Here is a 23,072-nt window from a genome sequence, read left to right on the forward strand (position 1 = left end):
GAAAAAAAAAAACTATTGGCATGGGTTTTGCATTATATTAGATGGTGTAAGTCATCTAGAGATGATTTAAAGTACTCCAAAGGCTGTAGGTAGAGGGGAGGGCTACACCATGCAAACACCATGCCCCTTAAAATATGTTCATTCATTTATTTAATGTGTTGAAGAGGCAAAGAGCTCCCATCTGCCGGTTCACTCCCCCAAATGCCTGCCATGGCCAAGACCAAGCCAGGTCAAAGTCAGAGCCAGGATCTCCATCCTGGGTGGCGCGGAGCTATTACCTGTTCCTCCACATTGGTAGGAAGCAGGGTTTGGGAGCAGACTAGCAGCTCAAAGATGGGTGCTCCCACACGGGGTGCAGGCATCTCAAGTTTGGTCCTGACCACCAGGCCAGGTGCCCACCCATGTTTGCTGAGCACCTGCGGACTTTGATATCTGTGGGGAGTCCTGGCCCAGGGCCCCCAGATATAACGGGGTGAGAAAGGACAGACTGCATTTTGTGTGAATTCAGTCCTTGAACCCTCCAGCAACCTTGTGAGGTGTGGCTCCATTGTTACTCCTGTGGAGTAGAAGAGGAACTGGGGCACAGAGCAGCAGCGTCCCCCAACAGGGAGGGCACCACGTGTGAAGCCTAGGGGCGTATCCCCACACTCGGCTCTGGTAATCACCTGGTTTGGATGGTTTCCACGGGAAACCCTGTGAATGCCTTCAAAGCCCGAACCAGTGGTTCTTAGCTTTCTGGAGATGTGCTTCTCAACGAAGAACTGATGGAAACCATAGCCCATTCCCTCAGAACATGCAGACCTATCCAGGCGATCTGCATGTTCATGACCCTTCCCGGACCACCTAAGTGGAAGAGGCTGGCCTGGGGCTTCTAGGGGAGCCCACAGCAATGCTCTGTGCCCCCTTGAGGGCTGTCTGTCAGCTTTGGTCCTTCATCTGCAGGAGTGGGAATCTTCACTTTCCTGGGGTGGGAAGCATTGTACAGCCAACCTGAGCAGAACAGGCTGGATAGGGAGCAGGGACTCTTCTGAGCAGCGCTGGGCTTCGTGTGTATGAATGTACATAGGGAACAGAGAAGGTATCATCAGGATCCCACCCCCACCCCAACACCAGCCACCCCTGCCCTTACCCACCCCAGGGTCGGGAGGCACCTGCTCTTCCTGGCCTCGCCTGAGCCCAGGTCCCTTAGTCCCAGCCCACCTGCCACAGCCTGGCCTTTGTCTGTGCAGCAGAGCCCCTGGGAACTGCTGGATTCTATCCCCGGAGGAGTCTCTACCCCGCCTTGCTTCTGAGGGGCTCATTGGAGCTGATGCTGCCTAATGAACACTGCTTAATTGATATGCGGGGGGCTTAGCCACAGAGGTCTCGGGAACCCTTGGGAGCATCCTCTGTGGGCTCTGCTGCCAGGAGCGAGAAGCAACCTTGCAGAGGGCGCTTCCTTCTGTTTTTGTTTCTCCCCACCCCATCCTTACCACCCCAGCCTCTGGGATCATGGAGCCCCCAGCCCCTCCCTCATCACTCAACCTCCTCCTGGCCAATTTCCATTCCACAGTGCTCACTTTCTGTAATGATTCTCAGGGGGTTCCCCCACCACCACCACTCCTGACCCACAAATCTGGCACGCAGGTCTCTGGACGTTTGTTAACTGCAATGCCCACGCTTACCTGTGTGTCCTGGTCTGGGCCCCAGACCCTGAGCTGTGTGAAAATAGCACCCCAGCCCCTCCTCCCCACAGCCTCAGAGCCCAGGCAGCGTGGACCCCCAGGGAGCTGCCTGGGCTCTGAGCTCTAGGTGATGGCTTCCCTCCCAAGCCGGATTCAGCCTTACATGGTCCCTCATCGTCACCGCTGCCTGCTGATCCTCGTCTTGCCAAGTCCCTCACAGCTGGAAAACTCTAATTCTGTGTAGAACAAAGCACACAGCGGCCAAGTGGATTTTTTTTTTTTAACATCAGTTCAGTCGTGTCCCTGTCATCATTAATAGGGATGTCCATTGAATCTGACAGGGACCTGATGGCTCCTTGGATTTGAAAAAAATCCCATTTTTAGTGTTTTCCTCTCTTCGTTATTAGTCCTAGTAATGAAGGCCATAAAACATTTGCAGTCAGGGCTGAAGGCGAGAAGTGCACAGTTGTTTGTAGTTTGCCTGGGTTAATTACCTCCGGTCCTGCCAACTCCCTGCGCCCAGCCCCTCCCAGCCCAGCCCTCTACGCCTGCCCTGGAAGATCATCAGGGGGCCCTTGAAGCCCCCCTCGCTGCTCTGTTTCCAGGGGAACTCCATTTCCTCCTCCAGCAGCCACTGCTCTCCAGGGAGTTCCCCTCTCTGCAAGCTTCAAGTGCTGTTTTAAAAGCTGCGCTGTCATCTTCCCTAATGGGTGCTTTCCTGGGAGTTGGTTATGGCGAGGGAATGCTGGAAGGAGTACACGCTCTTGCGTGTCTGGAGTCCTGTGGGATAGGGGTTGGGGTTGGAGGAGTTTAGAGGGGAAGGCAGTGCATTTGCCACGGTGGGGATCCTACCTGAAGGGAGGATTCTCTCACACCTCTATCTGGAATGTTCTGCAGAAACACTGTGAGGAGACATTTTCCTTTTGTCTACAGATAGATGGTATTGCAGCTCAGAAGGAGAATGCCGCAGCTCTTTTGTCTGAAGGAAGATACCTTGTTAAGATTGTTATGGAATTACCTGCCTGTGGCACAGGACTTGACAGTCTGCCTGGTGCTTTGCCCAAAACAGGAAGCCATATCTTTGTTTAATTTTCATAGTACCTGATGACTCCTTGCAGGCAGATAGCGATCCTAGGATTAGATCCTAGCTCTACCTGGCTGTGTGACCTTTAGCGACTTACCTAACCTCTCTGATCCCTTCTGTCTCCTCCCTTGTAGAATGAATCAGGATTTACAGGATTTCTCGGTGAGGCTTGGGGCTGATTTAAGGGCCCGCTTCATCCATTGAGCATTCAGTAGAGGCTCCATAGCTAGAAGCTTTCCTCTTGGATTTTGCTGTGTTCTCATTCATTAGTGGTCCTCCATTCCATCTACATGTTAGAATCACCCAGAGGAGCTGTAAAAAGCACAGGGGCAGGCATGAGGAACCTCAGAAAGTCCATGCAAAAGGACCTAATTATTTTATATACCAAGATAAATTTACTTTTTAATTCAATTTCCACAATTTTTTAAAAAGGTGTATGTATTTACATATTTATTTATATTTATATTTATTTGAAAAGCATAATTACAGAGAGAAAGAGAGGGAGAGATTGTCCATTCTGGTTCTCTCCCGCAATGGTTACAAGAACCAGGGCTGAAGCCAGGAGCCAGGAGGTTCATCTGGATCTCCCAGTGGGTGGCATGAGTTCGAAGGCCATCTTCTGTTGTGTTCCCAGGCGCGTTATCAAGAAGCTGGGTTGGAGGTGGAGCTGCAGACCCTAGGACAGCTTGATCTGAGATGCTGGCCTTGCCAGTGGCAGCTTATTGCGCTGTGCCACAGCACCAGCCTCCTTCCCCATTTTCATGTTGTAGCTCACCCTTCCATAAGTGCTTCAAGCCTGCTAACTTGATGATTGAATTGAATGGCTGCTAACTCTGGGAAGTACGGAGGATGATGTTCCGTTGGGGAAAGTGGCTCCGTGAGTCTGGGAGGAGGTTGGCACAGTCCCATTCTTCCATGTCCTCATGCAGCCAGCCCATTCAGCACTTCCTGAGGACCTGCCTTGTGGCAGCCACTGGCAGCAGTGGAGAAAAGTGGTTGGCAGCCTTGCCCTAACGTGTGGTGCCACATGGCTCCACGGGCACACTCCAGAAGTCAGCAGCTGTTAACTGCAACCCTGAAAAAATTGCTTGGCTTTCTGTACTTCCATTTGCTCATCTATAATGTGGGGAAACCTACCACAAAAGCACTGCTCAGAAGTAACGAGCCCGCGTGTTGAAAGCTGTTCCCAGTGCATGGGGTGTGCCGTGAGCTGCTGTCTTCTCCAGCTGTGAGCCTGGGACTCAGTATTAGATGTTGTGTCAGGTCCTGGGCTTGGAAAATGAGGCGGGTCTGGAGCCTGCTGTTTGAACAGCTTGGGATCTGGGAAGGCAGAGACTCAGATCAATATTAGCCATGGGTACAAGCAGTCGTCACAGCTGTGTGTGTGTGTATGTGTGTGTGTGTGTGTGTATGTGTGTGGGTTTGAGGCCTGTGGAACATCCTTCTGATAATTCTTTGATGACTTACCTAAAGTCATCTAGGGCAGTTTAATGGCGTTCAACTATCAAGACCCTGTTGTGTCCCCAAATTCCAGAGCATCTGCTGTTGGGGAAGCCAAAGAAGTTTATTACCTCTTTTTTTGTTACCTCCTTCTGAGTGACAAGTTACCCGGGAGGGCTGTGGTTTACACTGCAGGGTCAGGAACCTGGGTGCAGCTTGCGGGGATCCCCTGGCTGGAGAGCTGCCCTGTGGCTGCAGGGCAGGGCAGGGTCTGGGTGAGGTCACGACCATCGCGAGATTCAGAGGCCAAGATCCGGTTCCTGGCTCAATGCTGTTGGCAGGATCCAGGTTCTTGTGGGTGGGCGACTGACAGCACAGTCCTCAATGGCTGCTGGCCTGAGTCTCCCTCAATTTCTTGCTCTCCATCCCTGGAAGGAAGCCAATGACCTAGCAACCAGCCTTAAAACTAACAAGTAGGGTGGAGCAGAAAGAGGCCCTGAGATGGAAGTCATGGCTGTTGATGACCTAAGCTGGCAAGCGACATCTCAGGATTGTTCATTAGCAGTGTCCAGGTCCTACCTGCGGTGCTGAGTAAGGCCTTACACAGGAGCACGAACTCCAGGTTAGGGGTTCCTCCCATAAGCCCTGTCTCTGCCCTCATGTTGACAGTTGGGGTGTCAAGTTAGTCTGAGAAAAGTGCTGTGTTAGGGTGGGCACAAGTTCAGTGGAGGCTCAGAGAAGCAACAGTCTCTAGTTGGAAAAGTCAGGAAGGCCTCCTGGAGGAAGCAGCCTCCACAATAGGCAGGGAAGGGGAGGACAGGTGCAGGGCACAGCTTCACAAAGGCAATGGGGCAGGAAGTAAAGGCACCAAAGCCACCTGCTCAGGTGGGAGAATAAAGCTCACATGTGGATTGGAGCTGTGATGTCCTCAGTCCCCATCATTTGGGGCTGGGCTTCCAAAGCTGCCCCAGCCAAACAGGATGCAGAGGCCTCTGAGCCTGGGCATTCGCCCCTGCCACCTGGCTGGGCCCCGACTTCCATACACCCCTTGCCCTACAGTTTGGCCGCACGGAAGTCATTGACAACACACTCAACCCCGACTTTGTGCGCAAGTTCATCGTGGACTACTTCTTCGAGGAGAAGCAGAACCTTCGCTTTGACCTGTAAGTGAGAGATGGCCAGGACTGGGGGTGGGGCAGAGGCAATTGAAGAAAGAGAAACCTGGGTTGGCCTAGTCAGTTCCTCCCTTGACCTGACCATGAGAAGGGATAGTGGGCACCCACCTCTGTCTGCAGAGTCGGTGGGGGGACACTGCCATGGGCAGTGTCTACTAGGATGACTCCAGGCTGTCCAACCAGGAGCCCTTTTCTCCATGGTAACTGAGAGGTCCTCACAGGCCTCTGGCCTCCCATCGGAGCATGACCTGGCAGAGGTCCCTGCTGGTGCCTCCTTGTGCATAAGTAAGCTGGCCAAGGAGGCCTCTCCCCTGATGGTCAAGGTCAGGTCAGAGTAGGATCTCGGTTGGGCGAACAGGCAGGGGAGCTGTGTCGTGTGTAGTGGCTATGAGTTGGTGGGAGTGGTCTGAGTCCCAGAGAAAGTGGGCAGCATAGGAAAGAAGGAGGCTTGGGTCAGAGTGGCCAAGGGCAGATGACAGCAGTGAGAGGAAATGACTTAGAAAGGAGTGGCAGGAGGAGCAGAGACAAGGCTGTGGCAGAAAGGCAGCCTGGGGACTCTTTGCAGAGGGAAGGCACTCCAGCCGGGCTAGGAGGGGAGGCCAGAAGAGCCCAGCTGCAGCCTCGGCCCACCTGCGCACCTCCCTCCTTCCTGGGCAACCAGGCCCTGGGGCAGCCTGGGCAGGCTTAGGCCCAGAGGAAGCAGGACAGGCAGGTCAGAGGCAAGGCCCCCAGCCCTGGTGGGCAGGCCAGCTTTGCTCAGGAAGATGAAAAACGGAGAGTGGAGAGTGAGGTGGGGCACAGCCTGCTGTGAACCTACAAATTCTAGGAGTGGAGAGTGAGGTGGGGCACAGCCTGCTGTGAACCTACAAATTCTATCTATCCAGTTTGAACAATGTGTAACACATATACAGCGAGGGGTACAACACCTCCCCACCTAGGGTCCACCTGGGGTCCACTTGGCTGGCTGGCTACACCGTGTGGCACTATTTGTGTAATGGCTCAAGACAGAACGTGTCTAGCACAGAGGCTGCTGCCGTGCCCTTGAGCTGTTGTGCTAGAAGCCTCCAGGGAGTTGGAGCCTGTTGAGGGTGGGGGGTATGTAGAGACCTGGGCAGGGCTGGCCAGAGTGCCCCCAGCCACCCTCATGCTGCTCTGGGTCCCCTATAGGTATGATGTCGACTCCAAGAGCCCGGATCTGTCTAAACACGTGAGTCCTACCAGGCACTGCCTGCCGATGCCAGGGGGGTTGTTGCAGTGCCATGTCCTGGGTGGGTGTCAGGCCTCACAGAGACGGTGCTTCGTCCTGATGTCCTCAGGCTGCCTGAGACTGGGGCTGGGGGGCTTGGATGACTGTGAGCCAGGAGGGAGGGTGACCCTGGTCTTCTTGTACCCTATATCAGGATTTCCTGGGCCAAGCCTTCTGCACCCTTGGAGAGATTGTGGGGTCTCCCGGAAGCCGCCTGGAGAAGCCCCTCATGTAAGTGTGGCAGCTTCCCCAGTGGTGGGCAAGCTCGTGCTCACCCTGCCGAGAGCTGACTCAGACTGGGAATGGAGAAGTCAGCCGGTCTGGCCCTCATGGGCATCTGTGCAAGCGGAGGAAGGACAGCCCATGTCTCGCCCCCACCCATCTAAAACTGCTGACCTATTAGCCCTGGTGTGCTTTGAACCCTATCTCCCGGCAAGGCCTGAGCTGCAGTCAAGTCGTTTCTACTCTACACATGAAAGTGAAGTCCTAAGAGGGCAAGTGATTTACCTCACGCCAGCCAGAAAGTAGGTGGGCCAGCGTCTGCACCCAGCACTGCATTTCAGTGCCCTGCCAGGGCTGGTTGGGTGGTGGGGGTGATTACTCTTGTTCTCAGGAAGTCCCAGGGGCTGGCCCCAGGCAAGCAGCACCTCTACCAGACACACTGACTGGGTCGGGGCAGAGCGGCAAGAAAGGGGGTCAGGCTGGACTAGTAATGGCCCCATGCTTGCTGCTGCTACGTGCCTGCTGGATGTTGTCCCTTCCTTGTGATCAAAGTGTGTTTCTGTGTGTGAGGTGCATGTATATATTGCGTGTTTCTATGTCTGCATGTACATGTGTTATGGGCATACATATATACACACCTGTATATGTGTGTATGCATGTGTGCACATGTGTGGTTATAGTCTGTCTCTCAGGCTCTTGTCTGTGTCCCCTCCCCGTGCCCTCACATGGTTCCCCGTGTGTGTGTGTGGGTGTGTGTATTCTGATCTCTTAGGGGTACACTGGTCAGATTGGGTTAGGGTCCACCTGTAGGGACCTCTGTGTAGTGGCCCCATCTCTGGGTACAGTTCTACTCTCAGGTTGGAATGAGGAACTCGGCCAAGCAGTGTTGGGGGACACGAACCAGCCCACAGTAGACTCGGGCAATTCTCTCAGTGACGTGGGAGCTGCGGCCAGGGAGGGCTGTCAGCTGGGGCTGTGAGTGCAGCTGCTGCAGCCAGAGGCCTTGCTTGCCAGGTTGGAGCCTGGGAGTCCCCGCTGCTCACACATTCCCAAGGGGAGTCGGTCCATGGACCCCACTCTGAAGACCCCTTTGGGAAGGAGTGACTGACCCAGGGCTTTTGGTCATACTTCAGGAACCTGGATGCTGGAAGCAGGTGCCCGGTGTTCTCTCTGGACGGAGCAGATGGCTCACGGCATGCTCTCTCTTGCTCTCCCCATAGGATAGGAGCATTCAGCTTGAATTCCAGGACAGGCAAACCCATGCCAGCTGTGTCCAACGGGTAAGTCGTCAAACAGCGCTGAACCTGGAGCCCTCAGACACTGGGCCAGCTCTGCAGAGTCTGGGCCCGGGGTCAGGGAGGGTCCTGAGTCCCTCTGCAGGAACCTGAATGCTCTGGACTCTGGATAGAGCCCCTCACTATGCAGCCTGCCCTTCCCTGTTCCAGCCTGATGCTTGAACTCCCATGGCATGTGGCGCTGGAGGGAAGGACTTTTCTAGGCATCAGCAGGGCCTTTTTCCTCTGTTCCTGTCATCTCTCCCTGGCCCGGGTCCTCCCCACCCCTTATTATCGCCCTGCTGTTTGGTCCCTCACTTCCTCCCCCTCAATTCCTGCTTTTGTCACTGGACGTCAGTGCCCAGCTCAGCTGAGTGGATCCTGCTGCACCTGCCTCTCCTATGGGCTCATCAGTCCACCCCACCCTACCCCTCTGCTTTGGTTGACCTCCTGCAAATGGGGGTATGAGAGGAGTGACATAGACCCTCCCCACACCAGCTGAGGGCATGGCAGGGAGCAGGCTTTATTTGTGGGAGCAGCCTGGAGGGGCCTCTGCAGAAGGGCGCTGGCTGGGTAAGCGGCACTCCCCTGGCCTTCTCTGACGCCCCATCGCCTAACCCCCGGTTGGAGTCCTGGCTGCTGACTGGATTGACCTCCAGGGCGGGGAGTAGCCCAGGGTGAGGGCATCTATGCCAAATGACAATGAGAGTGGCTAAGCAGCCATAGAACAAAGTGGAGGCAACAGCAGGGAGGCCGGGCTCGGGGTAGTGGGAGAGCAGGCTGGGGCTGGGGAGGAGGCAAAGAGAGATCGGAAATAGAAGAAGGACTCTGAGGCAGGAGAGGAACAGATGGCGAAGTCGGCGGAGGAGGCTGGCATTGAGGAGCCTGTCTCCTTGGTCAAACAGATCCTGGCTCAGCAGCTTGAGGAGCAGGCTAGGGGCTGGGAGGGCTCCCTGGGCAGGGGGATGGAGGCTCAGAGAAGTACAGTAAGGAGCCCAAGAACACACAGCTGCTTAACGCCCTGGCATTGCTGCTGCTGCTCTGGGGTTCCCACTGGCCTGGTCCCAGATGTTAGCATGGGATTGGCTGAGGCTCTGGGGGAAGGTATCTGGTCTGACCAGGAAAGAGGTGGTTCAGGTGCCCTGGGTAGGGCTTCGGCCTAGATACCTGCCCTCCGGAAGGAATTTTTTTGGGGGGGCAACCTCGCAGACCTCATCCCAATTGTCTCCATCATTGAGGAGCAGCATGGCTGGCTGGGATCTCTCATCCCTAGGGAGACCCCAGCCAAGGAGTTTGAGAAGTGCTAGTCATGGGCGAAAGCATGGGCAGGTGTCCCAGGACCCCCTGGAGCAGGCTACCTTCTGTCTTCCCCTCATGCTGCTCTCCCTGCCATGGCTAACCACAGAGGCCCTGAGCGGGGCCACCCCTGGGCTCGGGTTTAACTGGGTGCAGGGTCGGGTAGCCAGCCCACGAGGTCTTTTGCCCACAGAAGTGGTCTTTGGATGGAAAGTTTGAGAACCCCGGGTCCGGAAGCCTCCGGGTGAGTCTGGACATGCTGTGATTCAAGGTCCTTGGTTAATAGATGCTGCCCTCCCTAGAGGTCCCTCACAGGGCAGGGCCCCAGCAAGCAACACCTCCTTCCCACGGGTCGCAGAGGCCTCTGTCTTTGCAGGGGCTTCCAGGCAGGGCGGGGAAGGTGGTTCGGGGAGCAGCCAGGGCTGTCTCTGTCTCTGTGTCGCCTGGCTTTGCATTCTGTCATCTTCTCTCCCAGTGGTGTCCCAGGAAAGAAATGTGGCACCATCGTCCTGTCTGCAGAGGAGCTCAGCAACTGTCGGGTGAGTGGCAGAGGACCCTGGGCCGGCAGCCCTGGTCCAGGCCCCTGTGTGTGCCTGCAGCAAACCTGGGCCAGCCAGTCTCCCAGTGCCACCTCCTCCCTCTCACAGCTGAACAGACTGAGGCCTGGGTGAGGTGAGGGGGCTGGGAGGCACGGGCCCAGCACCCACGCCCACGGTCAGCCGTATCCACGCTCCGCCGTATCCACGCTCCGTCACACGGCCTCCAGCCAAGACTGCCTTGGCATTCGGGGAGTCTTTTCAGTAATGGGAGGGAGTCTGAGCACTTGACATTTAACTGTCATTTTTCACTTTTCTCTCTGGGCTGGGACAGAGGCAGGGAGGCAGTTGAGTGTGTGTGCACCCAGCCATGTGTGAGTGCATGTTTGTGTATATGCATGTGTGTACCCATGCATGCATGGGTGTGTGTACACACACTGGGAGGCCAGCGTCTGTAACCCCAGGTGGCCTTTGCTTTGCTGAGCTACCCAGGAGGGACTCAGGACCACCCATGTAGTCATAACATGAGGTGTCATGAGGGCTATGGTGGTTGTCTGTTGGGGGATGGGCATTGTACCTGAGTTACCACCATTCCTGACACTCATCCTGAAATGATATTCCCGATGCATGGATGAGAACAGAGAAGCTGCCCTGTTCCAGGGCAGTAGGCAGCACTGCCATGGTTTGAACTCAGGCCAGCTGGATTCTGAGGCCCGGGCTTGAACACCTCTTAGGTTAATTGGGAGCTACCGGTGGGGAGAGAATGAAGCAGGGGTCGAGGCGGGGAGAGGTAGAACGGACAAGCAGGGACCTTACAAGCAGTAAGTGGAGTTATCACTATTTTCTGTGCCAGGACATAAAGCAAAATTACAGAAATGTGTATGTTCATTTGAAAGTGACAGTAGTTGAAGCTATTATGGGCATTATGGGCTTACAATACATTTGGAAAAATAACTGCTTTCCGCAGTAGAAGCCATGTAGTAGTAGGAGGAGCCTCGCTCTACCTTCCTATAGGTCTCCCTGGCGTAAATGGCATGGACTGTGTCTGCCACCCCTGATGGCACCTTGGCAGTGACCTCTGCCACACTCTGGCTTGACAGTCCTTGGAGACTTGAAAAAAGTCCATGGAAAAATGTAATTAAAAGAGGAGCTTATTTTGGTGCAAAGAATTTGAAGGCTACATATAGCTTTTACATTAGTACCCTTTAAAAAAAAAAGATTTATTTTATTTTCATTACAAAGTCAGATATACAGAGAGGAGGAGAGGCAGAGAGGAAGATCTTTCGTCCGATGATTCACTCCCCAAGTGAGCCACAACGGCCGGTGCTGTGCTGTGCCGATCTGGACCCAGGAGCCAGGAACCTCCTCCAGGTCTCCCGCACGGGTACAGGGTCTCAAAGCATTAGGCCGTCCTCAACTGCTTTCCCAGGCCACAAGCAGGGAGCTGGATGGGAAGTGGAGCTGCTGGGACATGAACTGGTGGCCATATGGGATCCCGGCGCGTTCAAGGCGAGGACTTTAGCCACGAGGCCACGGCGCTGGCCCTGCCTTTTTACACGAACTTTTAACAAAGTTTATCTTCATTTCTGTGAAAGGCAGAGCAAAACACACACACACACACATGCGCGCACACACACACACACACACACACGCATCTCCCATCTGCTGGTGTGCTTTCCAGATGGCCATACCTGCTAGGGCTGGGTTGCGCCAAACCCTTGGGTCTCCCCCATGGGTAGCCAGGTCCCAAATACTTGGGCCCTTGTCTGCTGCCTTCCAGGCACATGAGTAGGGAGCTAGAAACAGAATAGCTGGTGCTAGAAGCAGAAACTCTTGTATGGGGCTTGGGCCTCCCAAATGGTGGTTTAATCCCCTGTGTGAACTTTTTGAAGTTCATATTGCAGGGCCCCCTACATGAACTTTTTGAAGATCCCTACTATTAGGAAAATGCGTTTGGCTTCAAAGAACAACCTCCCCACTGCCAAGGCTTCCTGTTCTGTACCTGGAGAACTACAAACTGTAGTGGGTGTTAGCTAGCATTGCTTAAGCAGCTATTATACACTGTGTTGTGTGGTTTGTATGTCTTGATTCATTTATCTGTGGTATTATAATATATGATGCAGTATGAGGTAATTCCTGGTGTAGTGTGGTCAGGCAGCCTGTATCTATAACTAATGTCTTTTTTTAATTATATGTACCGCTTCTTAAAATTTGTATGTGTTTGAGACACAGTGCGGCATGAGGTGCAGGTTCACCTCTCTCATCTGCTGGTTCACCCTCCAAATGTTCATAAGCTGGAGCTGGGCCGGGCTGAAACTAGGAGCTGGGAACTCGAGCTGTGTCTCCCACCTAGGTGATGGGGACCCAGCTACCTTCTCAAGCTGGAATTGGGAGAGCCAAGACCTGACCCAGGCGCTCTGGTACTGGATCAGGACATTCCAAGAAGGGTCTTCTGTTTAAGTTTCATTTAATTTATTTGAAATGTAGACAGCAACAGAGAGCAGGAGGGGGCAGAGGTCTTCCCTCTGCTGGTTCACTCCCCAACTGCCCACAGCAACCAGGCCTCTGTCAGGAGAAAGCCAGGAGTCCAGAACTCCATCCAGACCACTCCCAGGGGGTGGCCTGCTGCTCCTCGGGCGTGCCTCACAGGGGCTGGGATTCACACCCAGGCACTCTGACGTGAGCTGCAGGTGTCCCCAGCAGGGACTCACCCACTGTGCCAAACACCTGCCCCGGACTGAGAGTTCAGCAGCAGGTAGGCTCCTACAGCTGTGTCCACTCCAGGCTTGGGGATGCGGACGAGCGGGGAGAGAAGCCCATCGGCTTATAGAACAGAGCTGCTGGCCAAGGTCCCGGTGCCACTCGTCCCACCTGTGTGTTAGGGCTGATGTGGTTGGCTATGAGGATGGGAGGAGGATGGCAAAGGTGGACTCTGAATTCCTTGAAGCCTCCATTCAGATTTGCTGCCCCAGCTGGTGACTGCCTGCCAGGTAGACCACTAAATAGGTAAATAAAAATGAGTGAACCTGCTTTGGAAGTTCCTCATACAATTGGCTGCCTTGGGTGCGCCTGCCAGGGCTGGTGAGCACTCTTGGTTCAGTGCCTGCGGTGGGGGGGGAGGAGCCCTCCCTCTCTTCCTCCGCCTACTCCCCCTCCCCCAGGGATGACTCTGGGTCCTTGAGATCTGCCGTTCCTTCCCTCCTGTCAGCTCGTCAGCTCCTTTTCTTTTGGCGCATCTTTGGCTGAGTTCTGCCTTTCCCCAGAATACTTGCAAAGAAAAGGAACTAAATCCCAGCATCTGGCTGAATTAAAATAATTGCATTCTCGCCCGCTCTGCTTCTGTCTTTCCAGCTTAGCATTCGGTGGGTGGATTAGAGGAAGAGGGCGAAGTCTTAGAGGTGGCGAGTCCACCAGGGACTGGGGCAGGGACCAGCAGAGGGCTGGAGTGAGCACCCCAGCCTTGTCAAGATCCCAGTACTCCACAGTGGTGCTTGACGTCAGTCAGAAAATGAGACTCCTGCAGGATGGTCTGAAGCGTCACTGACTTAATTACGCTCAATAGTGACACTGCTGCTATTGGCAAAGCAAGGGACCCTTGGCAACACAGCCTGCTGCTCACCTAGACTTCTGTTGGCAGTCTTTTCTGAATCTGCCCCAGGGCTGGCTGGCAGCTGGTGGGTAGGAGTGAGAACTTCCAGCTACAGAGACCCAAGTGGCCTCCCTGGGCCCCCCACCCTGAACTTCCATCTAGCTCAGCCTCACACCCCTGAGCCTCAGCCTTCCCCCGGCCCCACACTACCACGAGCTGTGCTTGCACAGTCATGACCTTAATGGTCTTACAGGCTTGCTGGCCTGACACAGGTTGGAAGCTCTGAGCAGTGGTGACCGAGTCTGCAGAGAGATGAGGGTCAGGTCCATGCCGAGAGTGGGCAGCTTTCTTCCCTCTCAGCCCCTTGGGTCCCTCTGTACCTGCCTTGCTAGCCTGGCTGGGGCCGGTGGTGGTAGGGGGCTTGCTTTGTTCTCCAACCAGTCAAGCCATGAAGCTTCATGGTGCTGGTGCCCCAGGGGTTCTCCCTGTCCCATAAGGGTCACTAGCCTGCTCCTTTTTATTTTTATTTATTTAAAGTGTTTTATTTATTTATTTTTATTGAAAAGGCAGATTTACAGAGATGAGGAGAGACAGAGAAAAAGATCTTTCATCTGCTGGTTCACTCCCCAAGTGACAGCAATGGCCAGAGCTAAGCTGATCCAAAACCAGGAGTCAGGAGCTTCTTCCAGGTCTCTCATACAGGTGCAGGGTCCCAAGGCTTTGGGCCGTCCTCGACTGCTTTCCTAGGCCACAAGCAGGGAGCTGGATGGGAAGTGGAGCTGCTGGGATTAGAACCAGCACCCATATGGGATCCCGGGTCATGTAAGGCAAGGATTTAGACACCTGGTTACTGCACCAATCCCTAGCCTGCTCCCGTGAGCTTCCTCCATATATTTCAGATCAGTGAGTACAGACAGAGATCTTCCATCCATTGGTCACTCCCCAAGTAGTCACAAGAACTGAGCCTAGGCTGAAGCCAGGAGCTGGGAGCTTTTTCCAGGTCTCCCACATGGCTTCAGGGTCCCAAGGACTTGAACCATCCTTCACTGCGTTTCTATGGCATAAGCAGGGAGCTGGGTCAGAAAGTGAAGCAGCTAAGAGTTGAGTGGATACCCGTATGGAATGGTGGCACCACAAGTGGAAGCCTAGCCTACTATGCCCTGGCGCCGCCTCACATAAGAATACTGTATGGATGAGCCATAACTTATTGACCTTAGTCTCTTATAGGAAACAATAGAAACTGAACTGTAGTAAACATCCTTATATTCCACTTGTTCCATTTTTAGGTGACGGCATCATCTATTTATTTTAAAGGCACTGACAGAGAAAGAGAGAGGTCTTCCATTTGCTGGTTCAGTCCCCAGTGACTGCAGCAAGCCAGGTAGCACAAGAACTTGAGCCCCTGACACCTTTGTGGGGATGCTGGCTCCTGGCTTCTTGTGCTGCCTTCTCTGCTGTTCTCCCAGGCATGTTAACAGGGAGCTGGTTTGGGGTGGAGCCACTGGATCCTGAACCAGTGCCTCCATATGGACTGCTGACAGTACACACAACAGCTTAATCCCTGGTATCACAACATTTGTCCCTAGTTTATGGATTTAGGTTAGTATCTCACACACACACACACACACACGGTCAGGGAGTGGGAGGAGAAATGGCTGTCTGGGGTTTTCAGCCTTTGAATGAGCTGATGCAGAGCTGATTGGGCTGTTTGGGAAATGGGTCTTTGTGACGACAAAAAGAATTGTAGTCATTGGGATGATACTCTGCTGGCTCTGTCTTCAGACCAGAGAGGGTATACCTAAGAAGCCGTTGAACTTGACTGGACAATAAGATGCTGGACTCTATGTTTGGTATACGCTTGCAATGGGGGAATCTCAACTGAACTTGAGCTGTGGTTATGCAACAAGGTGGAGGAATCCACCATGGTGGGAGGGTTTGGGGAGGGGTGGGGAGAACCCAAGTACCTATGTAACTGTGTCACATAATACAATGTAATTAATGAAGTAAAATAATAAATAATTAAAAGGAAAAAAAAAAAAGAATTGTAGTCAAAGCATGGGACAGACCAGTTACAGGGGCAGCAGGTGCCTAGTGATGACTAGCCTGGAGACCCAGCAAGCCCAGTGCTGGCTCCCCTCCCCTCCTGCTCAGACACCTTTCTGTTCCAGGTCACCCTGCTGCTGCTGAGGGCCACTCTTTTTTTTTTTTTTAAAGATTTATTTTATTTTCATTACAAAGTCAGATATACAGAGAGGAGGAGAGACAGAGCGGAAGATCTTCCGTCCGATGATTCACTCCACAAGTGACCGCAATGGCTGGTGCTGTGCCAATCCGAAGCTGGGAACCAGGAACCTCTTCCGGGTCTCCCACGTGGGTGCAGGATCCCAAGGCTTTGGGCCGTCCTCGACTGCTTTCCCAGGCCACAAGCAGGGAGCTGGATGGGAAGTGGAGGTGTCGGGATTAGAACCGGTGCCCATATGGGATCCCGGCGTGTTCAAGGCGAGGACTTTAGCTGCTAGGCCACGCCGCCGGGCCCCAGGGGGCCACTCTTCTTTACAGTGTTCTTCCTTGTATCTAAAAAAAAACAAGATGCACTCCTTGAAGATTTGGAAAATCCAGCACATTTAAAAAGAGGACAATGCAAATCCTCCAAGGTACCCTGTTCTGTGTACATTTGAAGGTGCCTTGTGGAAGGGACAGCTGAGAGCTGGGGCTCTAGGTCAAAGACCAAATGCCGTTGATGTGACACTGAGCCAGGGACTTCATTCCTTGGGGCTGCCTTCGTAAAAATGACCACCACTTATGATTTAATACTTAGTTCATCCTGGGGCTTTGATTTCAAATTTGAGGTTTTTTTTTTTTTAATTGTTTGAAAGGCAAAATGATGGAGAGCGAGGGAGAGAAAGAAATAGCTTTCATCTGCTGGTTCGCTCCCTTACATGTGTGCAGTGGCTAAGGGCTGAGCCAGGCTAGAGCCAAGAGCCAGAAACTTCCATTGGGTCTCCCACATGGGTGGGAGGAACCCAGGTATTTGGGCCATCCTCTGCTGCCTCTTAGGTGCCTAAGCAGGAGTCTGCATCAGAAGTGAAGGTGAAACCACTTGGACAAAACCCTCGGAATATGGACACATTGAAACTCTGGGTTGATATGAGGTGGCAGTTCCTCATCCCTGGGTACTGGGACATGTGGAAAGTCATCAGTGGTTCTCCCTTTGTCTCTTCCCTTCCCTCAGGAACAACAAGAAGAAATAGCAAATTTGGAAGCAATGAGTTCACCCTATTTTCCCTAAACCTCGATCCTTCCCACCTTCATCAACCATGTAATCATTATTAAAAAATAAACTTTATGGGCCTAGCGCGGTGGCCTAGTGGCTGAAGTCCTCGCCTTGAGAGTGCCAGGATCCCATATGGGCGCACGTTCTAATCCTGGCGGCCCTACTTCCCATCCAGCTCAGTGCTTGTGGCCTGGGAAAGCAGTTGAGGACGGCCCAAAGATTTGGGACCCTGCACCTGTTTGAGAGACCTGGAAGAGACTCCGGACAACAGCTCCAGCTGTTGTGGTCACTTGGGGAGTGAACCAGCAGACAGAAGATCTTCCTCTCTGCCTCTCCTCCTCTCTGTGTATCTGACTTTGTAATAAAAATAAAACAAATCTTTAAAATGAATAAATAAATAAAATTTATTTTTTAAAAAGTGAAGGTGAGACTGTATCCCAGGCACCTTGAATGAGGTGTGCATCCAAACTTCGGTTCAATGCACTGCGCCAGAACACCTACCTACTAATTTCAGGTTGTAAAATGATGAGCTAACATCATTTTGATGACCAAGGCTTTAAAATTGTGTTCTTACTTTCAGCTTAGACCCTTGGGGCTGCCAGCAAAACCTGTGCCAGAGCCATCTTCTCTTCTAGCCTCCTGGGCACTGCTTCTTTGTTGCCAGCCTTCTGCACACCTGCTGCACAGCTGGCCTCTGGGCTTCACCTCTGACCCCTGTAGCCCTCAGGGCTAAGGTGGGACAGCAGGTCAGGTGATCCTGCCCTCCCGTGGAAAGAGGCTGTGTGCTGCTGCATGCCAAGCAGCCTGATTAACATGCAGAGAAATGCAAATTGAGGCAATCCTGCTGTTTAAAAGAACTTAATATGTTTTTTAAAAAGAGATAGGGTGGAAGGCAGAAATTGCAGGAAATTACATCTCTTGCAGGAGCTGTTTTCTCTTCTTGGTGTTTGGGAAGAGCATCTCTGCTTGGGTGAGCCCCAGTCCCTGGTGGAGGCCCACCCTGCTGGCCCATACCACAGTGTCAGGGCCATTGAAGGGGGGAGGGTGGGTGAAGTGAAAGCCTGGTTCCTGTGGCTATTGATATAACTCAGGGCCACCTCCTGAAGTGCAGGCTGCAGGTGGCTTTCCCGGTCTGCCCATGGGGAGGAAGCTGGTGCTGGGAAAGGTTCAGAAAGCTCTCCCCCAATCCGGGATTCTGCAGTGGCCCAACAAAACACAACTCGGGGCTCCTGGCAAATGCTCCCTGACTCTAGATTGTGTTGGGGAGGGCAGGTCAGGCTAAGCATTGAACTAAGTCCCCTGCCTTCTGGATTTTTCCAGCAGTTCCATTTCAGAGCCAGACTGTCTCTGTCTCTTTTCATTTTGCACGGAAGCCTGTCTGAAATGGATTTCACACTTCTCTAACTTCTCCATCAGAGGTGGCACAGCATAATTAAACTTATCTTGATTATGGGGCATCAGTTAGAGGCTCAGTTATTAATCTTTAGAGCCAGACTGCCTGTCCGAATCCCAGCTTCTCTCCCTCGCCATGCGACTTCAAGCAAGGGCATGGCCTTCTTGGTGCCTCAGTTTTCTCATCTTTAAACTGGAACTAATAACAGAACACAACCTCGTGGGGGCATGGTGAGGACTCCATGCATGAATAGATAGCAAAAAGTGCCTGGCACATGTGAGGTGCCCTTTTTCCTGACAAACAGCAGTTGCTTATTGGTGGTTTTACGAGCTCCTACCCAGAAGCGGGTGGGCCTCTGCAGGAGGAGCCCCTGTGCATCCATTGCTCAGGCCAGGCTGGTGGAAGAACCCAACATTTGCTTTTCCTTCTCATCTTCCCAGCAAGCGCCTGGGTGACACTGTATCCAGTGTATGGAGCCTTAGAGAGGGGAAAGCCCTTGCTCCAGGCTGCCCAGCTGGGTTTCCAGCCAGGTGGCCCATGGCTGTCAGTCAGGTGCCAGGAGGGGGCAGTGGGCTCTCCATGGAGCACTCAATGACCCTGGAAGCTACAGTGTGTCAAGTCCTTGCATTTGTTTTTCTCTAATATTTCTACCTCGTTCCTGAGCTTTTTTTTTTTTTTTTAAGATTTATTTTACTTTTATTGCAAAGTCAGATATACAGAGAGGAGGAGAGGCAGAGAGGAAGATCTTCCGTCCGATGATTCACTCCCCAAGTGACCGCAATGGCTGGTGCTGCGCTGATCCGAAGCCGGGAGCCAGGAACTACCTCTGGGTCTCTCATGTGGGTGCAGGGTCCCAAATCTTTGGGCCGTCCTCAACTGCTTTCCCAGGCCACAAGCAGGGAGCTGGATGGGAAGTAGGGCTGCCGGGACATGAACTGGTGCCCATATGGGATCCCAGTGCGTGCAAGGTGAGAACTTTAGACCCTAAACTACTGTGCTGCCCACCCCACCCCACCCCCGACACACACACACACAGGGTTGTTTGAGGGTTCAACATGACAAGGGATGTGAGCACTGAGCTCAGAAACTATCCTGCCTAGACAGGATCTTATAAATATTTGTTGATGAGTGAAGGGAGGGATGCCACTTGTGCTATGTCAGGTGTCCTTGAGGGAAAACCTGGCAGGTGGCAGAGGTAGGCGTGGGGCAGGGACAGAGGCCATATAGAAGTGCCCAAATAATAAGAATAGTAATATTAATAATAGTAGTAATGGCTCACAGGCATGCAGCCCTTGGCTGTGCCCTGCACTGTTCTCTGCACTCCTGTGAACTCATTTTACTCTCACAGACTCTGAGCCAGGGGCCAGCATTACCGCTGTTTTGCAGTTGGGGGAGCCAAGCATGGAGAGAGTGACTTGCTCCAGGACACACAGCTAGTGAGGGACAGGGTCCCAGTGGCCATGTTCCTACCCGTTGCACCCCTACCACCATGACTCAGCCTCTTAACTCACAGGAACTTGCAGCTGCCTGTCAGGGCCCAGGGTCACTAACCTCACACTCCTGCCCCAGGGGACGTGTGCCAGATGACTTCTGGGCAGGCCCCAGGGTGGGCAGGGCACAACCTTGAACCTGAGTCTCCGTGCAGATTTTGAAGTTGGGGACCAGAATGGGGAAGAGGTCCCAGGGTTGGCTCAGCCCAGTGCCCTGTACCGTGCTGGCCATGTCTGGGGGCCCCATAAGAGCAGGCCCCTCAGGGTTCACCAGGACCTGAGCGGCTCTGCACTCCTGGACTGTGGGACTGGTCAGCTAAGGCCAATGAGCCACGCCGAGCTCTGCTACAGCTTCTGCTGCTTTAAGCTCTAGGCTTCTGACTGCAGGCTGGGCCTTGGCCACAGCCCTTTGGTCTTTAATGCTGGAGTTTGAGGAACAGCAAGGGAGCCCTCCCAAAGTGATCCCCCAGTGAGCAAGCCCAGGAGCTGGCCCTTGACTGCTGTTGGGGGAGTGGAGATACTGCCCTTTCTGGCCAGGGCTGTTTTCTGGGAGCCGCCTGGTTGCCTGGAGCCTGGGCTGGTCCTGCCTGCACCTGCCTCACCCCACTTTGTTCTTCATCCCTTCCTCCAGGATGTAGCCACAATGCAGTTCTGTGCCAATAAGCTGGACAAGAAAGATTTCTTTGGGAAATCTGATCCCTTCCTGGTCTTCTACAGAAGCAATGAGGATGGCACGTGAGTGGCTGCAAGCGCCCACCTTCTGCATGCTCTTCTCTGCGACCAGGGTGGGTAGTAGTGGGTGGCTTGGGCCCACCTCCTTCTGCTCACAAGAGCTGAGGGGCTCGGGATTGGAAGTGCAGGCTCCAGGGGAGCGCCCCAAGTATACAGAAGGGGCCAGTCGGTTGGAGGTGGGGCAGCCTCCATACTGGTGAAAACAGAGCTGATGTCAGGGCTAAAACAGGGCTGGAGTGGGGCGAAGGACCCCCTAGCAGCAACTCCGTCAGTCCATCAGTCTGTTGCTGCACACATCCTCGCTCTTATCTGCAAGCCCTGTCCCCTCTGCCCAGCTCGTCAGTCAGTCCCCGCAGAGCTGCTGAGCTGGAGCCCCCCCACCCCCCAGCCCACACCCTGCCTCAGGCTCCATCCTCACTTCTTGCTCTCTATTCGGGAAGCCACCCACAGTGTGATGGATACATCCACCACACACTGACACACATGGGTCCCTACTACACACAGAAAGACATGTTTTGGGCTGAGGGCTTGGGGGCCTGGGCCCCTCCCGCACCATCTGCTGTTTTAACCTGGACAGTCCTACAGCCTCTCTGGGCCTGTGGTTTCATCTATGATGCTTCTCCACCGTCTCGTTCCACAGCAGGGTTCCGGGACAGCTGTTGCAGCCTGTCTGAGAAGCTGCAGAAGTGAGAGGGGATGGGGCCAGGGAGCTTTAACTGAAGAGCAGATTCTGGACAAGGGCCTGGGGAGCAGGCTGGGAAGGAGGCAGTGGCGGGGACTTGGGTGGGGCTGTGATAGGGATGATTGGCAGCTGGAGAGATGACTGCCCCGGCAGGTGCATCAGAGGCAGGAAGCCTTTACATGGATTTGGAAATTCTGGGGTGTGCATGTGTGCATGTGTTAGGGGATAGGGGGTGGCAGGGAGAAGGGATGTTCAGTTCCAGGGAAAACTGATTTTTAAACCTGAACACACAAAACAAGGGAAATTAGGTGTACTCATTTGCGTAACAAAGGGATTCTTTGTCTCGCTGGTGTTTCTTTAAATAATCTCGGTTGCCTTGGACTTGACTTGCGGTGGAGGAGGGGAGGGCCTGAGACGCAGAGTGTCCCAGGCCAGGGCTTGCCAGGGTGGGAGGGGAGGGTTACTGTGGGCTCTGCCAGCCTCAGGCCAGAGGCACCCAAGGAACTGGACAGCAGGAGGGGGTGTGTAGCTATGGGGGCATGCACATCATTGTTCCCACCTGTGGTGGTGAGGTGTGGATGGAGGGGGTGGGAAGAGGGAAAGGCTGCTGACTGATGTGCTAACTGGTGGGAGGTGCCGCGAGCCAAGCTAGCACCGAGCTTTGCTGTGGAAATACAGGGGGTGAGGTGGGGAGTGGGTAAGGGAGGCATGGGCAAGGCCAAAAGGATAGCACAGAGACTCCACTGGACAGACCTGGCTCCTACACCAAAATGTAGACCCCTCCCTGGTGGCAAAGCCATGACAATCCAGCGTACTGAAAGAGCAAAGGAGCTGGTTGGAGGGGGGAGGCCTTGAGTTTATTTAGGGGACAGATCTGTATTGTTCTCTCTCCTTCTTTCCCTTCCCTTCTTCATCTATTCATCACTCCTTCCTCTCTTTTCCTTTTGTTTGAAAGGAACAGAGAGAGAAAGAGAGAGAGAGAGAGACCTTCCATCTGCAGTTTCACACCCAAATGCCTACAGCAGCTAGGGCTGGGCCAGGTCAAAGCCAGGAGCCTGGAGCTCTGGCCTACTCTCCCACGTCAGGAGCAGGGACCCAAGCACTTGAGCCATCACCTGAGGACCTCAGGCTGTGCATGCAGGGCATTGGAGTGGAGAGCAGAGCTGGGAGGGTCTCTGAGGCAGCAGACACCTATCCCAGACAACCTTGTAGCCACTCTGCCAAGCACCTGTCCAGTGGCAGATTTCCTTGAAGCACAGGCTGGCATTCTAAGGGGCAAGCTTGCTGCTGGCCAGAGGCAACCTAGAGGCAGGCATTTGTGAAGAGACAGAGGCTGGACAGGGAGAACAGGGGTCCCTGAGGTTTTGAGGAGAGAGACTGGAAGATTTAGGGAGACCCCCAGCAGGGAGAGGAGGAGGAGACCTGGAGATTTGCAGCCATGTGGGGCCATGCAAAGGGCATCAGGGAAAGCAAGCATACCCAGAGCGCAGCAGCTGGAGACAGGCTGTGTTGTGGAGAGATGAGCTCTCTCTAAGGCTCGCCCAGTGCTGCCAGGTAGGCTCGCCCAGTGCTGCTAGGTAGGAGTGGAGTGGTGTTTAACAAATCTCTAATCCAGTAGAACTTTCTTTCTAGAATGATGGCTACCGACTTCTGCATAACCCTCTCCTCCCCACTGTTACCACCCAGGCCCCTAATCTCCCTTCCAACCCTGCCAGCCTGTCTCAAGTCCTGGCAGCTGCTGCCCCATGCCCATTGCTGTCCTGGATCATAGCTCTGGTGTGTGGAGGGAGGTCTCCCACGTGTCTCTCCACACCCCAGCGGGTGGGTGAGAAGGAGCAGAGAAGAGGAACGCTGAGCCACAGTGACAGGAGTGACATTTTGACTTGAAGTCTGCCTGCGAGGCAGCGGCATAGTCTGTGTGGGCACAGGCAGAGCCCAGGCACTCACCCTGTGGCCTTTGCAAGTTGGGGTGTAG

The 23,072-nt window shown here is 53.8% G+C and overlaps 1 protein-coding gene across 2 annotated transcripts in view; it reads left to right on the forward strand.

Annotated features, from left to right (window-relative positions):
* Positions 1 to 23,072, forward strand: part of CPNE5 (copine 5) — a 64,943-nt gene that overhangs the window by 18,891 nt on the left and 22,980 nt on the right. Inside the window, exons 4-10 of one of the 2 annotated variants that reach the window (XM_036493838.2) lie at positions 5,248 to 5,351; positions 6,531 to 6,570; positions 6,764 to 6,840; positions 8,052 to 8,111; positions 9,595 to 9,645; positions 9,877 to 9,940; positions 20,315 to 20,418. In XM_036493838.2, coding sequence (XP_036349731.1) covers positions 5,248 to 5,351; positions 6,531 to 6,570; positions 6,764 to 6,840; positions 8,052 to 8,111; positions 9,595 to 9,645; positions 9,877 to 9,940; positions 20,315 to 20,418 — 500 coding nt within the window. The remainder of the gene's footprint in view (positions 1 to 5,247; positions 5,352 to 6,530; positions 6,571 to 6,763; positions 6,841 to 8,051; positions 8,112 to 9,594; positions 9,646 to 9,876; positions 9,941 to 20,314; positions 20,419 to 23,072) is intronic. The other variant, XM_004590325.2, reaches the window with a different exon arrangement.

Source organism: Ochotona princeps, chromosome 1 (assembly GCF_030435755.1).
Source record: "Ochotona princeps isolate mOchPri1 chromosome 1, mOchPri1.hap1, whole genome shotgun sequence".
Classification (NCBI taxonomy): domain Eukaryota; kingdom Metazoa; phylum Chordata; class Mammalia; order Lagomorpha; family Ochotonidae; genus Ochotona; species Ochotona princeps.